General features: G+C 39.3%; 1 protein-coding gene across 2 annotated transcripts in view; it reads right to left on the bottom strand.

Moving 5' to 3' along the window:
• The window catches only part of CCDC88A (coiled-coil domain containing 88A), a 99,284-nt gene that overhangs the window by 21,970 nt on the left and 62,533 nt on the right, over positions 1–14,781 (bottom strand). For both annotated transcript variants that reach the window (XM_063123821.1, XM_063123820.1), the window contains exons 19-26: positions 13,686–13,847; positions 10,324–10,601; positions 9,969–10,112; positions 9,432–9,618; positions 7,299–7,444; positions 5,838–5,930; positions 5,437–5,654; positions 96–179 (exon numbers count right to left, since the gene is read on the bottom strand). In XM_063123821.1, the coding sequence (XP_062979891.1) occupies positions 96–179; positions 5,437–5,654; positions 5,838–5,930; positions 7,299–7,444; positions 9,432–9,618; positions 9,969–10,112; positions 10,324–10,601; positions 13,686–13,847 (1,312 nt within the window). The remainder of the gene's footprint in view (positions 1–95; positions 180–5,436; positions 5,655–5,837; positions 5,931–7,298; positions 7,445–9,431; positions 9,619–9,968; positions 10,113–10,323; positions 10,602–13,685; positions 13,848–14,781) is intronic.

Below are 14,781 nucleotides of genomic sequence, written 5' to 3'. Positions count from 1 at the left end.
GGAAAAATAGCGCAGTCCAGGGAAAGGTTAGTGAAATTAGTAATAGAAGCCAGTGTAGCCATTTAAAAAGAAGCTGAACTGTCATAAAGTCTTACACATGGAGCGACGGTAGAAGGCCTTCATTTTGTCTTTTTCCTTCGGTCTGTTCCTCAAAAAGGGCAGTCTTTTCAGTGCAACCACTTTTATGTCATAGCATAGGGAAAAACGGAAACGGGAAGATGAAAGAAAAAGGGGAGAAGAACAGATGGAAGTTAAATGTTGAAACTAAGGACAGAAATGAATGCTTGAGTTTCCGCTAGGTGCACCTTACCAAAAGCTATTAACCTCATGCTGCTGAATGACAATGGAATATGAAGCCTCTATTGAGAAACTTGTAATACAACCCAAGAAACACTGGAAATCATGTGTGATGAACGCAAGGATCTTTCACAGCTCAGAATTGCTAAATGCCTGAAAACCAAGAAAAAAAACCCCCAAATAAACCCCAAATGAAGCAATGATTTTTTGGGCGGGAAATCAAAAATCACCAAGCAGGTTCTCTGAGATGGAAAAGTATCTTCAAAAAATGTTCATTGGTTCAATACAATGTATTTCAATAAAAATTGTCTTCATTCCTTGCTATCAAATAGCTGTCTTCTTCTTTTTTAACCATTAATAGATTTTTTAAAATTTTGTGAATGTGAACTCATTTTATTTAATTCAACTGCCATGAGCAGTGAAGCTTCCCCTATTGGTCAAAAGGTTTTTGGAATAGAGAGCAGAAAACTATAATAATCTGTCAGATTACTGCTTTATATCAGAATTTTTGGTTAAGTGAATATACCATACCGCAATTGAGTATGGTGCGGGAAGGCAGGGGAGGGAAAAAGGAGAGGAGAGGAGTATCAAACAGAAAAATGATAGAACAAAGAAACAGCTGAAGAAAAACAGTGAAAGTGTGGGAACATTAAAATCAAGCATGCAGTATCTACAAAGAGAATTTTAAATCCCATGTTATTTCACATGTTTCTCTTGTGTCAGGGTGGGAGCCCTTTGCAAGAGGACCTTGTAATAAGCAGCCGTTCGCTTTTCAGTATAGCATTATTATCAATCTAAGCACAAAGGATGCAAGCTATGAATGTGTGCGCACTTTATCCCAGTGAAAGAGTCGTGCAGTATAATCCTGTGCAAGTTTACTCAAAAATAAATCCCGCTGTGTTCAATGGTGCTTACTCCCATGAAGGTGTACACAGAATTGCAATCACTTACACGTAACTTGACTCCTCATCCATTTATAATGTACTTGTGAAGGAACACTCTATAGTGTCATGTGCTTTTTTCTCTGTTCAACCAGTGACAACTTGTGTAGCAACCAAGGGCAGAAATACATGTTGTCAGCAAACATGTATTCCTAAACCCTTGCTTGCAGAGATATTCTAAGCATACGTTCACATGGGGAAAATATCGAAAAACTGTTTTGTATCACACTGCGAATGTTTAAATTTGCACCATTTAAAAGCTATTTCCACAATTTACTTGGAGCAAAAGGATGCAAAAACAAACATCTGTAAGATTTGAAAAAACATTAAAGTAACTAATAAGTATAGGTGGATATTTCACACCTACCAGCAGTATTAGATTTTACAATATCCTTATAAGACAAAAGGATCTACCTCAAGGCGAGGCAATGGTCCTGCAACAGGCCCAACTGCTATAGCTCTGGCATCAGACCAATCGGATGTAAATATGCATAAAAACATTTGTTACATTGTAACAAAATATGCAGAGGAGATATGTTGACTATGACACAGTTCTAAGCTAGACGTTTGATCCATCCACACATATAAATTATCAGAGATGATTTGTGAAAATATTTTCTATATATTCATACTGACTTTCAGCTTGCTGATCAGATAAAATAATAGGTTATAAAATAAAACATAAATATGCTTAGATCTATTCTCCAGTTCCGTAACCAAATTATTTTTAATTGTGGAATATGCTGAACACATACACACACACACACACACACACAGAGCGAGAGCGAGCGAGAGAGCAACCCACTCCCTAGTTACATGGGAACTCTTAGATTTAACTCAATTTAACCATATCTAAATTAATGGCACTACATTATCTTGAATCCAAGAATCTAGTTCGTCTCTGGATCACTAAGACCGACACATGCAGCCCCCCCCCCCTCCAAAGTTTAACGGTTGCGAATATTCCATGAGATTTGCACATTAACGGAGCAGTGCTCAGCAGAACAGGTTTTTGCCTGGGACAATAGTTTAGATGCAGACCACATAATTTGCCTACATTAAGTTTTAAAAGGTGGGAAATCATGAGGTTCAGTGATGCCTCAGATTAGAAGGTTCTGAAATGCATTAAGAGATTTTGACTAAAATCACACAAGCCCTAATTATCACTTGTGAAGGGGAATCTTTCCTCACTTTATTAAATGCACATCGTCGTCACTACTCACAAATTAAACTTTTCCTGTTTTAAATATCATGAGAATTACTCCAGCTAGTGCAGGAGAAATCATTCCCCATCCTTGCATGCTGTCCGACAGTGCCCTACAGCTAGACTTGGATGCCATCTCATGGGGCATTCTGCTAGTCTATTCCACTACCATTTCCTTCACTGCCCTGCTCTGCTCTTCAGTTGAAATCGATATGGTTAGGAAATGTCTAGTCAGTCCCACCAAAGCCTTTTTTAATTACTGGAAAAACATTACTGTAGGCACCTACACAGCCTTCAGTTACTTGCAGGACTGCCTTCCCTCTACCAGGCTGCCCGCACTCAGAGGTCATCAGCAGAGGTGCCCACCATGAAGGATGGTTCCATCAGGCCCCTTTACAAGTTTTCAGGAAGGTTCTGAAGACCCACAGGTTTTTTTGCTGGCTTTTATATAATCTGTGGGCTCCAGGTTTTATTGGTGTTACCTGTTTATATTGTATTTTATTGAATATTTAGTGCTTTTCTATTTGTTTTTGCATATTTTAATATTATCTTGTATGCCGCTTTGAAAAGGTCCTAACCTTAATGGCAGCCTCAAAATCAATAATTTAAAATAAATAAATAAACAGTCTCAGAAAAAGCCCCAAACTCCCTGTTTTCTCATCAAAGCAAGAGCAACAGAGAAATCTGTGAAGGGGCAACACCCATGAAACTCATAAAGCTTTCCCCTGAAACTGTCAATGTGACTGAAAAACAGAGAAGACTGATAGTGAACTAAATATGCATTGGTAAAACTGAAAAGGATTCTCTCCCTGTTCCATTCTGTATAGGAGGATGAGGTAAAAATGTGAGAAAAGGGATTCCCCATACATGCAAAGATTTAGTAAAATAGTGAGTGGTTGCCTATCTCAGCAGAGGTGCAACTCTCTGTGGAGGAATCTGAGAACACAAGCAGATTACTCTAGATCACTAAGCACAAACAAGCTCTCTTTAATTTGGGAAAAAGGAAATCCGTAGCTGGAGTAACCAACTGTGGACTAGATCTGAAAGAGAAGTACGGAGCTAGCATTAAACCCAAATTAAGATGTGGAACTCTTAGGCCAGTACACCAATTAGCCAAAACCGTTTCTTCTTGAGATTCCAAAACATTAGTTTCTCTTCAGTCTTAGAAGTCATACAGCAAACACAGAGATTTCCAAACAGAAACACTTAACATTAGATCAGATGGATTATCAATCTTCAATAATTATAAACTACTTACGAACCAAAACAATTAATCAACAAAAGGTTTAAAAGGACTGAAAAGCAGAAAGGTATTTCTAATGTTTGCATAAAAATCTATATATTCAAAGTAGGAATAATTTTGTTTTCATTATTTTGCAACAGGAATAAACAAGAAAGAAATCGATTAAATGTACACAATTTGGTACCATGTAAAAACGTAAGAAGTTCATTTAATCAAAATGCAGTTGGTCTGTCACTATCCTATTTTACTGTTGTAACAGTAATTAAGGAACAATATATAGGCCTTATTCATTCCAAGAATGGACACATATTCATATGTCCTGTTCATCTAATGGTAAGTGTTAATATTATGTGATGGCATGGTTCTGTAAGACGACCACAACAGATCAGTTGTCACGGATTGGGCTGTCTTATTTAAATTCAGTAACCATCATTGAAGGAAAAGCTATTTAAGTAATGTGTCTAACTCTGCAAGTCTGACACATAATCCTATGCATGTTTACTCAGAAGGAAGTCCTCCTGTGTTTAATGGTTTTACTCATTAGTCAGTGGGTTTAGGATTGCAGTCCAAACTGCATTTCCAGTTTCTGCACCTAATATTTCTTTGACACAATAGTCAAATACAATGATCACGTAACTTCTAGCTCAATATTCTATTTCAAAACTATGCTAGTACAATGAGATGCAGTTAATGACTGTTTTTTCACACATCCTGTGTTAGTGTAGCTTGGCATACCAGTGCAGTGATGACAGAGCATGATGAAAAGGTATGAGTTAAGGAGCAGGAAAAAAGATACTGCTGTGCTGGACCACTTTTTTCCTCAGAGTGTAAATTATGGGTTCAGAGGGCGGATGAGAGTGATTACAGTGGTAACTCCTTGTCAAACTGCTGTCCAGACCCTATAAAGCTTTGGGAAGCAGATAATGCAACACAGCACAGCGCCTCTTCAATGTAATGCACTGTACCAATTCCATCAGAAGATTGGGCTGCTCATGAGCATGCAGAAAAACAGAATAAATTCATCAGCAGTGTACATAAGTTAATAGGGACGCATGTTACAGGGAGAGCTACATACAAAAAGTATAAATGTTATGAATGGATAAGAAGTGACAGTATAGAAAATATCAAAAGATACAGGTAAAGAAAGTGTGAATTTCACCTGCTAACTTCAGCTCTGAACAAATTTTCCACTGTATTTAAATACTGTAGCCCTAAAACACATGTTGACCTGGTTCGCACATAATAGCAAATCTTGGGTTAATTAACCTATGATTTGCTGTGCATGAGCAGGCGTGTGCTGCCTCCTGCGTGTTCCTCACTTCCAATCAAATTGTCCAAGTTGTAGGTTGTGAGTGTGATGTGTAAACAACCCAGCAGTTAACCCAAAAATAAACCATAAGTTAATTGCTGGATTATTGAGCCCCTAAACAAACCAGTGTTCTGGGTTCAGATGTGACGCTCACAACCTATGACCCAGCCAATCAAAGGTTGATTAAAAGTGGAAGTGAGGAGCACACAGAAAACAGCACGCCTGCTCACTGCTGTTCAAGCATGGCAAATTTTGGGTTAATTAATCTGAGATTTGTCATTACTTGTGAACCGCAGTTTTAAGAGCATTTCTCTGCTTTAGCACTTGATTCCCCATTCCTGAACACGCAGGAAAATGATCAAATTACTTTTAAACCAACCTTTTCCCAGTACATTCTGAACTTTATACAGTACTCCTTACTAAAATTATGCAATTTACTCACTGCTGCTTTTTTTAGTGCCCACAGTCTGACCATCTTCAAGTGAATTTGAGCCCACTGACGAGCTATCTTGACTGTCTTGATGAGGCAGCTGAAGAAATCCTTCACTAGATTCCGAACGGGTCGGTGTGAGAGTCAGAGACTTGAGACGTTCTCGGTTAACATCCTTCTTCTTCGATGTTATCAATTTCCTCATTTTCAGTGTAATCCAGTTGCCTCTCCTTTTGAAGAAATCAAAATTTAGCAGGTATGCTAAATTTAGAATTAATCTTTTGGAACTGTGACCTTTTAAAGTAATTTATATCTTCAACTAACATACAGGGGCATGCTACAGGGGCAAACAAGATTGAAATAGTCTCCAAAAGGAAGAAATATTGTCCTTTAAATTTGTATTTATGCATTACCTTCTTGGGGGAGATGGTTCATAAAATTTATACTGATCCATAATCTTTTCTTCTAATTTCTCTTTTTGTCTTCTCAGTTCATTTAGCTTGTCACTGTAAAGAAAAGTTTATACGTACTTAAAAAGGCATGTATGTTTCTACAAAGTTGATTTTTCTTGGAATTTTGTACCTAAGTACAAATTGCCACACTAGAGGCATTCAGGAGGCAGCTGGACAACCATCTGTCAGGGATGCTTTAGGGTGGATTCCTGCATTGAGCAGGGGGGGGTTGGACTCGATGGCCTTTTAGGCCCCTTCCAATTCTACTATTCTATGATACTATGATTCTATCTTAAGGGCCTTTTCAGTCTATGTATATTTTTATCAATAAATGCACCGTTGTTACCCATGTAACAACACCGTTGTTACCCATGGGATCAACATAGCTTGCATCAAATTAGCATTTGTATTATGGGAACATTACATTTTCCCAGCACTCAAACTGCAATAATCTCTTTCTAAGGGCAGTATCCAACGCTGTCAGAGTGCTAATGAGGTAGCACTAGCATAAAGTAATGTTAGTGCAATGTGATTAGAACTTACTAGGCAAAAGGAAAAAGAGGTAAATTCATTGGAAAACTACACTGCTAAAATTCAGTGGCAAATCACTGCGCAGGAATCTTTTCAGACATAGAACTGTTTATATATTTTGTAAATAAAATGTAAATTGACACTGGATTCAAGATCTGCTTTCCACGAATAGCTCTGCTTGTGGAAGTTCCTTCTGCCTGATTTTTTAGGGATCCCCCTCTTCCACTCACAAATCACCTCATTCAGCAGGCAAGCACAGGGTTCCAGCACCTGCCAAGAGCCGTGAGCAGAAGATGGTTGAGTGGGCCATGGAGAGCTGCTGATTTCAGGCAGCCCTGGCCTGCATCGGGGGTGAGAGAGTGAGAAAAGAAAGTAATTTAATCTGTTTTAAAGTTACCTCACAGGCCTAGGACCGGCCTACCTTGCGAGGTTATCATGAGGGTGAGAGAGGGAAAAAAGAAATGAATTATATTTGTTTAAAGGTTAACTCTCAGGCCTAGCTCTGGCCTACTACTTTAAGATGATTACCTTGCAGATATTTATCTTAGGGGCCCCGAGCAATGCTGGATATATCAGCTAGTTCGTATTATACCTTAAAGGGTGTGTTTTTAAAAACTTGAATAACTGATCCTTAAACCAGTTGCCAACTAGGAGAAGAGAAAGATTGCTTATGACTTGTCATAATAAATCTGTCTCTTCTCCTGATTTTGGCAATTTAACTGAACATTGAACATGCTTTCACAGGGAACAGCAGTGACTAAAATCTAATTAAGAATAAACATTTTCATCTGTTGTTCATGGATCATATTGAATAACATTTTCATGATTTCTACTTGAAGATCCAATTGCAGTTATGTTTTGTACAACTGCATCACCTTTTCTGATACCCACATATACTGCCTTTGTTCAACGTGGAAGAGATCTTTGCTTTCCATATTCTGCTCTAGTAATGTTCTGTTTTGAAGCATTAATGTCTGTATTTGGTCCAGTAGGTGTCTGTTTTCTTCTTCCAGGTTTCCTTTTAGCTGACTAAGCAACTGTTAAAATGTACAAAACACAGTATTTTAGTGTACACAGTGTGCCCAACTCTATTTATAAATCTCAAAATACAGAAAAGGTCTGAAGACAAATCAACGAATACAAGCTAACTTGTGGAAAATGGAAATTGTTGTCGATTGCCTTCTAATTAAGGAAAACAGTTTCTAATAAGGTCCTAGTCCCTTGGGCTACTAAGAAATGTAGCCTGCTGCCCAGCTAGCTGCTTTCCCAGCGCAGCCATTATCCGGAACACCTAGCTCACCTTCTACTGCTTATCAGTGATCCTGCTCAGCATCAGGGGCACTGGGCCTGCTTCACAAGAGTTGCCTGCCTCCTCTACCACCTGCCTCTTTGTTCTAACAGCCAGCCTGCTAGCCGCAATCACCACTGCCTGCTTATCTCCCTGTCTGCCTACCTAGCTGTTCTCTTGACGCAGGAACCCTTGCTAGCCTGAGCCAGATAAACAGTGATGATGTGTTTAATTTTTCCACAGAAAATTTCTATTTCGTAAGTTCACTAATAACAATGAAGAGATGCCAACTGCAAATACAATATTAGACAAGTGTGGCTGTTTCAAAGTCGTAATTAATACTTTCCAGGTGATTATCCCTAGCTAGTAGGTAAGAGGATACATATAGGTCCCTGAAATACATTCATGTCTCAGTGTGAAATGAAACTAATAAGCAGCAACAGTGAAACCGAAGGGGCCCCAATAGCCTCAGTGGAAGAGAGTTAAACAGTTGAAATAGGTGCGTGGTTGTCACCATACCATGCACAGTTCTTTGGATTGCTAAAATTATTTAGTGCAGCCTTCCCCAACCTGACTAGAGGATACTGGCAGCGTATTGGGACAAAAAATCAACATGAGATACTTCTTCAGCTTTGTTGTTTACTAAACACAAGTAAAATAAACATGCTAAATTAGATTGTTCTCGAGGGCATTCGAAAATGTTCTGATGTAAATGACCCAATGCGAATTACTCTAATTTCCACAGGATAATTTTTCGATTTTAATTTTTCCAGAAAATCCACATCACTAGACTAAACATGCAGCTCCCGCTCACCATGAGGGAGACCACGACTTAGCTCTGTCTCTGTGGCTGCCTGCTCCCTTCACTGCCCTCACTTGTTTGCCTGCCTCTACCTGAGCCTGCTGGCCATCACCAAAATAGCACTGCCTATCCCAGTATGGGACTCATCACTGCTCTCTGCTACCAAACTTTCCACATTGCCTTTGCCTGGCTCCTAGATCAAGTAAATCATTATTATTAGTAAACCATCAGGCACTGCCTTTGTGTGGATTTTGTCTCATATAACTAAAGGAGTGGAGCTCCGGCTATTGGGCGGTATAGAAATGTAATAAATAAATAAATAAACTTGTAACAAGGCTGGCACTGCAGCAGAAATATAGAGAATGTGTGACAGTTAAGGAGTATGGCCAGTATAGATGAAACGGAGTGAGCCAAGTATGGGACCGTGAGATGGCCCGTTCTTCGGACACCAGTACCATGCTTCACTATGAAAAGGCCTTAAACTGGTTTTCAAGCATCACGACACCCTGCCCCTCCACCTATCTTTCTGAAACTTTGCAGGTTTCTTTCTTAGGGCCACCTCTAATCTGTCTGTTATTTTCAGAACAAGGATCCACAGGAAACATATGGATATAAGAGTAATTTGTTTGGAGACCCTCAAAATGTAAATGCTGCGCTTGCACAACCCCCCCTGAATCTATACACCTGAAACTTAGTAAGTCTGATCCCCTCAAAAGTAGTAATTATCCCTGCAAATTCCATCCAATTCTATGAGAAAATAAAAAAGTTATTGGCAGTTCCCTTTTTAAAAAAATCAAAATATGAAGGCACGTAGCACAAAGAATTCTGTGCCTATTTCCCCCCTCACATTTGGCAGGCATAATCCCATAAGGGGCTACTATCTGTGAATTGACAAGGTTGTAATAAAACATTACTGGAGTAACAAACTGATTACCTCACACTGATTATTCAGTTTTGTATATGTGATGTCCAGCTGCTGATACTGTTCTTTGAGCTTGGAAAATTCAGCTTCCAATCGTGTTTGTTCTAGTTTAGAACTGTTTAGTAGTGTTTTCAAATTTTTATGATCCATTTGGAGAACTTCATTGTCTTTTAAAAGCTGAGTGTATGTATGATTCAGTCTGTAATTAAAAATGATCGAAAATAAAAATAAAATTAGTTTTCCAAAGGATTATAGTGGTGCAACTCATAATTAATAAATGAGCATCTGCAGGTGTGTTTGCATATTAGATTAATGAGAGGAAAGATTTACATCATCATTATATTTAACGTATTAAAAGTATTTTTGCAGTATCTTATTATTACGTTTTATGAACGTATCATGAATCTGTTGCCCTTAACATAGTTGGGGTTCCCAACTTTTATGCACGGCAATCAGGGTTCATTTCAACCCCCACAGTGCGAAAGATAACCAGCACATTTAATAATACATCTAAATTTACAGAATCATTTGTTAGTTTTGCTTTCTTACCTGTCATTTTCTTCACAAAGCTTTTTGTATTCTGCTGCTACAGTTTCATGCTTTTTGTTTTGCTGTAACATCTTCTCTTGTTCTGCTTTGAGAACTTTTTCCAATTCTTCTAATTGCACTTTTTGTTTAAGCAATTGATTGTATCTGTGAAGTGGATTATATAAAATGATAATATCTATTCTGAAGTATTAAAAATGATTAAGAATGTAGATTCTGCTTTTAGTAAGGATATAATTTAAAGGATCTACAAGCTAACATTTTTAAACGCTTCTATTTTCATAATTCAATGTAAAGTTATTGTAATAGACGGATTTTCCAATTTAGTTGTCGGCTAGCTTTAATACACCATAATCACCTGTCTTCTAAGTCCTTATGTTCCACCTCAAGATTCTTGTGTGCTGACTTGAGGTTTCCATGCTTGGAAATGAGAGATTCATATTCAGCAGCTTGCCGTTCATGAAGCTGTTCCAGTTTTTCATGATCTTTAATTAGCGAATCATATAGTGATTTCAGATCTTCCCGTTCCTTGATTAGGGATTCGTTTTCATTTTCTAAGGCAGACTGCTGAATCAGCAGCTGTGCATTCTGATTCATAAGAGATGTACTTTGCGAATTAATAGCAGAATTTTCCACCTAAAATTGTCAACAGCGATATTATTATTCATTGCCCAAAGTCCTTTTTTTATGTACCCAATCAAACTAAGCCCCGTACGGAATAGGCTGGTGGTTCATCTAGAGCAGCTTTCCTCGGTTGGATGCCTTCAGATGTTTTGAACATCAACTCTCATCAGCCTCAGTCAGCATAACCAATGGTCAGAGATGATGGGAAGTTGTAGTTCAAAACTTGTGGAGATTGAGGAAGGTTGATCTACACCAATGCAGACACGTGGATCAGTCCATCCCACCACATGTAAGCTTGACCCTTGCCCAACTTGGCTAATACGATCCAGCAGAGGTGGTCTGATTGGGTGCACCTAGGTGGTGGTAACTGCATCACTTTGCCTTGAAAGAGGCTGTACCGCACCCTCTCCGGAAGAGGCCCTCCCTGGACCTAGAGGTATGCGAGAACTACTGCCCTATCGCAAATATTCCCTTTTTGGGCAAGGTGCTTGAGCGCGTGGTGGCTGGGCAGCTTCAGACGATCTTGGAGGAAACTGACTATCTGGACCCATTTCAGTCTGGTTTTAGGTCAGGGCACGGCACTGAAACAGCCTTGGCTGCTCTGACTGACGACCTACTCCGAGTGATAGACAGGGGAAGTGCTACCCTGTTGATCTTCCTGGAACTCTTAGCGGCTTTTGATACCATTTATCATGGTGTCTTACTGGATCGGCTCTGTGAGGTGGGAATAGGAGGCACTGTGTTACAGTGGTTCTGCTCCTACTTGCAGGGCTGATTTCAGACAGTGGTATTGGGGGATTCCTGTTTTATTATTATTATTATTATTATTATTATTATTATTATTATTTATTTATTTATTTATATAGCACCATCAATGTACATGGTGCTGTACAGAGTAAAACAGTAAATCGCAAGACCCTGCCGCATAGGCTTACATTCTATTAAAATCATAGTAAAGCAATAAGGAGGGGAAGAGAATGCAAATAGGCACTGGGTAGGGTAAACAGGCACAGGGTAGGGTAAAACTAACAGTGTAAAGTCCAAACAACATCAAGTTTTAAAAGCTTTAGGAAAAAGAAAAGTTTTTAGCTGAGCTTTAAAAGCTGCGATTGAACTTGTGGATCTCATTCTACCCACGGCTATTAAGCTGTGGGGTGCCACAGGGTTCTATTCTATCCCCCAGGCTGTTCAACATTTATATGAATCCACTGGGTGAGGTCATTAGGGGTTTTGGAATTGGATGTCATCAGTATGCTGCTGATACTCAGCTCTACTTCTCCTTGCCACCGGAGTCAGCTGAGGCAGTGAAGGTGCTGGACCAGTGCCTGGAGGCTGCAATGGGCTGGATGAGGGCTAATAAATTGAAGCTAAATTCTGATAAGAAGGAAGCTCTGTGGATTGGTGGTTCCCGAGTTCAGCAATTGGGTAAGCCACCTGTTCTGGATGGGGTTGCACTTCCTCTGAAGGAGCAGGTGCGCAGCTTGGAAGTAGTCCTAGATCCGTCCTTGTCACTGGAGGCCCAGGTGGACTCCATGGCCTGGAGTACTTGGGGTCAGCTTCAGCTGATCCGCCAGCTACAGATTTTCCTGGACAGGGACAAGCTAGCCACAGTAGTGCACGCACTCGTAACTTCCTGATTAAACTACTGCAATGCACCCTACGTGGGGCTGCCCTTGAAGTCGACTCAGAAGTTGCACCTAGTGCAAAACGCAGCAGGTAGACTACTTATTGTTTTATTATGATTTTATTAGAATGTAAGCCTATGCGGCAGGGTCTTGCTATTTATTGTTTTACTCTGTACAGCACCATGTACATTGATGGTGCTATATAAATAAATAATAATAAATAATAATACTGACTGGTACATCTCAGAGACCATGAAACACCAGTCTTAAAGGAATTGCACATTATTTTATATTATTTGTATGATTTTACCTGTATGCCGCCCTGAGATCCTTGTAATATAGGGCGGGATTGAAATGTTTTTAATAAATAAATAAGAAATAATACTTTCAAATCCAGCTTCCCTGAGTCTCAGGCAAAACAATTTCCACAGCATGCTTTTCACACAGAAGGTGCCAAGTTCATCCCTAGCAGCTCTAGTCGGAAGGGTTAAGTAGCAGGTGATGCAAAAGATCTCTGCCAGAGATCCAGGGGAGCAATTGCACATCAGAATAGTCCGTACCATGCTAGATGGACAAATAGTCTGATCTAGTATAAAGCAGCTTCCTATCCTATGCTTCCTATGCCATCTACCTTTGTGATACAGTTCCTCCTGGCAAAATAAAGTAGGGAGTGGATCAGAAATACCTGAGTCAGGCTTATTCAGATAAGCACACTGAACAGTTTTCTTTGTAAAAAGCTTTACCTCACTCATAAATTCTACATTTAGATTCTCCTTATCCTCTATAAAGCCTACACCTCTTCTACAATGGCAGAGGGGTCTACATGGTTTCTTGTTTTCTTCTTTAAAATCCTTAAAAGATAACAGGAACTGGGAACATTAACGTTTTGCCCCTACCAAGGTCTAATTAGGGATGGGAATTAGCCGGCATCTCTCTGGCTTGAAAAGAGAAGATAAAATTGTGAAATAAGATGAAAGCACCTGTTTTGCACTACCTAAACTACACCACCACAATGGGAAGACATAGGGAATTGAAACAGCAAGGGCATGTGATCATCCAAGAAATTGAAGAATTTATTTATTTATTACATTTCTATACCACCCAATAGCCGGAGCTCTCTGGGCGGTTCACAAAAATTAAAAACATTCAAAGATAAGATCTAAAACATGTCCATAGGGAGTGGGGGCTACTAAAAGGCATGTCTTCCTTATTCTTGGAAGCTATGTCAGTCTAGGGACAAGTGGGTTCACAGGGTGGGAGAGATAATTGTATTTCATTAGCCTGGAAGCTAATCACTCCCCATCAGTCAAATTGCTTATACACACACACACACATACACACAGAGAGAGAGAGAGAGAGAGAGAGAGAGCACATCACACTAATAAGATTGCTATACCCATGTGGTTAACAGCAAGGCTTTCACTTGCAAATTGTATCCTGAGAGATAAATATATATTTGTGAAAACAGAACCTGAAGCTTGGCATTCTGAGTTTGCAGGGTTGTATTTTGCTCCTGTAAGGAAACAGTCTGTCTCTGAAGTGCCAAAATCTGAGCTTGCAAATTATTGTTCTGTGTCTCAAGTTGCTTTAGTTGGGTTTTCAGGGCTTGCTTCTCTGCCTGCAGAGTTGCATTCTTTACAAAGAAACAAAAATATATTAAATACATGAACCACTTAAATCGACAAGGCACTGATTATATTCCGGGCTCTGCTCTATGCCAAAACATTTCAATCAATGAAAGCAAACCTGTATATATCCAGAGTTAACCAATTTATTTCGATGGCAACATGGTGGGTTTTGTTGTTGTCAAAATTGGGAGTAAGGCACTAGGAAGAGGGACTAGAAATCTTGAGGCTCATACCACTTTATGACCTATCTTACCCACATAGGTGTTGACCATGTAACCTTAAGTTGTAAGGTGCTTTATCCTTACGCTGGAGCAGTAGAGCGCTCCGGGAAAATGGGGAAACTTGTTCCAATATCTGTGGTAACCACCTCCTTCGGGGTCTTCTCTCAACTATCACCACCAGAAGCCATTCTAGCAGGCTGCAGCAGAGGGGTATGAAATGGGAAAGATGACCATTCCACCAGCCCTGCTGAAAGAACTCTTGCTTTTTTTTCCCTTTTCCATCCCTTTTTCCTTTTGTATCTTATCTATTTAGATTATAAGCCTGACGACAGAGACTATCTTGGTTTCATTCATTCTATGTAAGCCGCTCCATGACTCTTTTTTGCTGAGAAGCAGGGGGAAAAGCTTTTAAACAGATAGATAAATAAATAAATAAATAAATAAAGTCTAAGTCTGTCTGTGACTGGGTAGTCTCTATGATGCAATGTATAAGTAAAAGATTCAGAACACTGACTCTCAGAACTTTTCACTTGAACCCAACACAGGCTTCCACATATTTTAAAAAATGTTTCTGCAACAATCAGAAATGTATTTTAAACCAGGCAACATTAAAGCTAAAAACCTCAAGGTATCAAATTCTGTAACGACACAGACCCAAGTTAGATTTCACAGGAGCTCATCTAAGAATAGAAAATGAGATCATTATGAATGAGAGCAG

The sequence above is a fragment of the Elgaria multicarinata genome, chromosome 4, assembly GCF_023053635.1.
Source record: "Elgaria multicarinata webbii isolate HBS135686 ecotype San Diego chromosome 4, rElgMul1.1.pri, whole genome shotgun sequence".
Lineage (NCBI taxonomy): Eukaryota > Metazoa > Chordata > Lepidosauria > Squamata > Anguidae > Elgaria > Elgaria multicarinata.
Note: the sequence above shows the minus strand (reverse complement) of the source record. Positions and strands in the feature narration are given on the sequence as shown.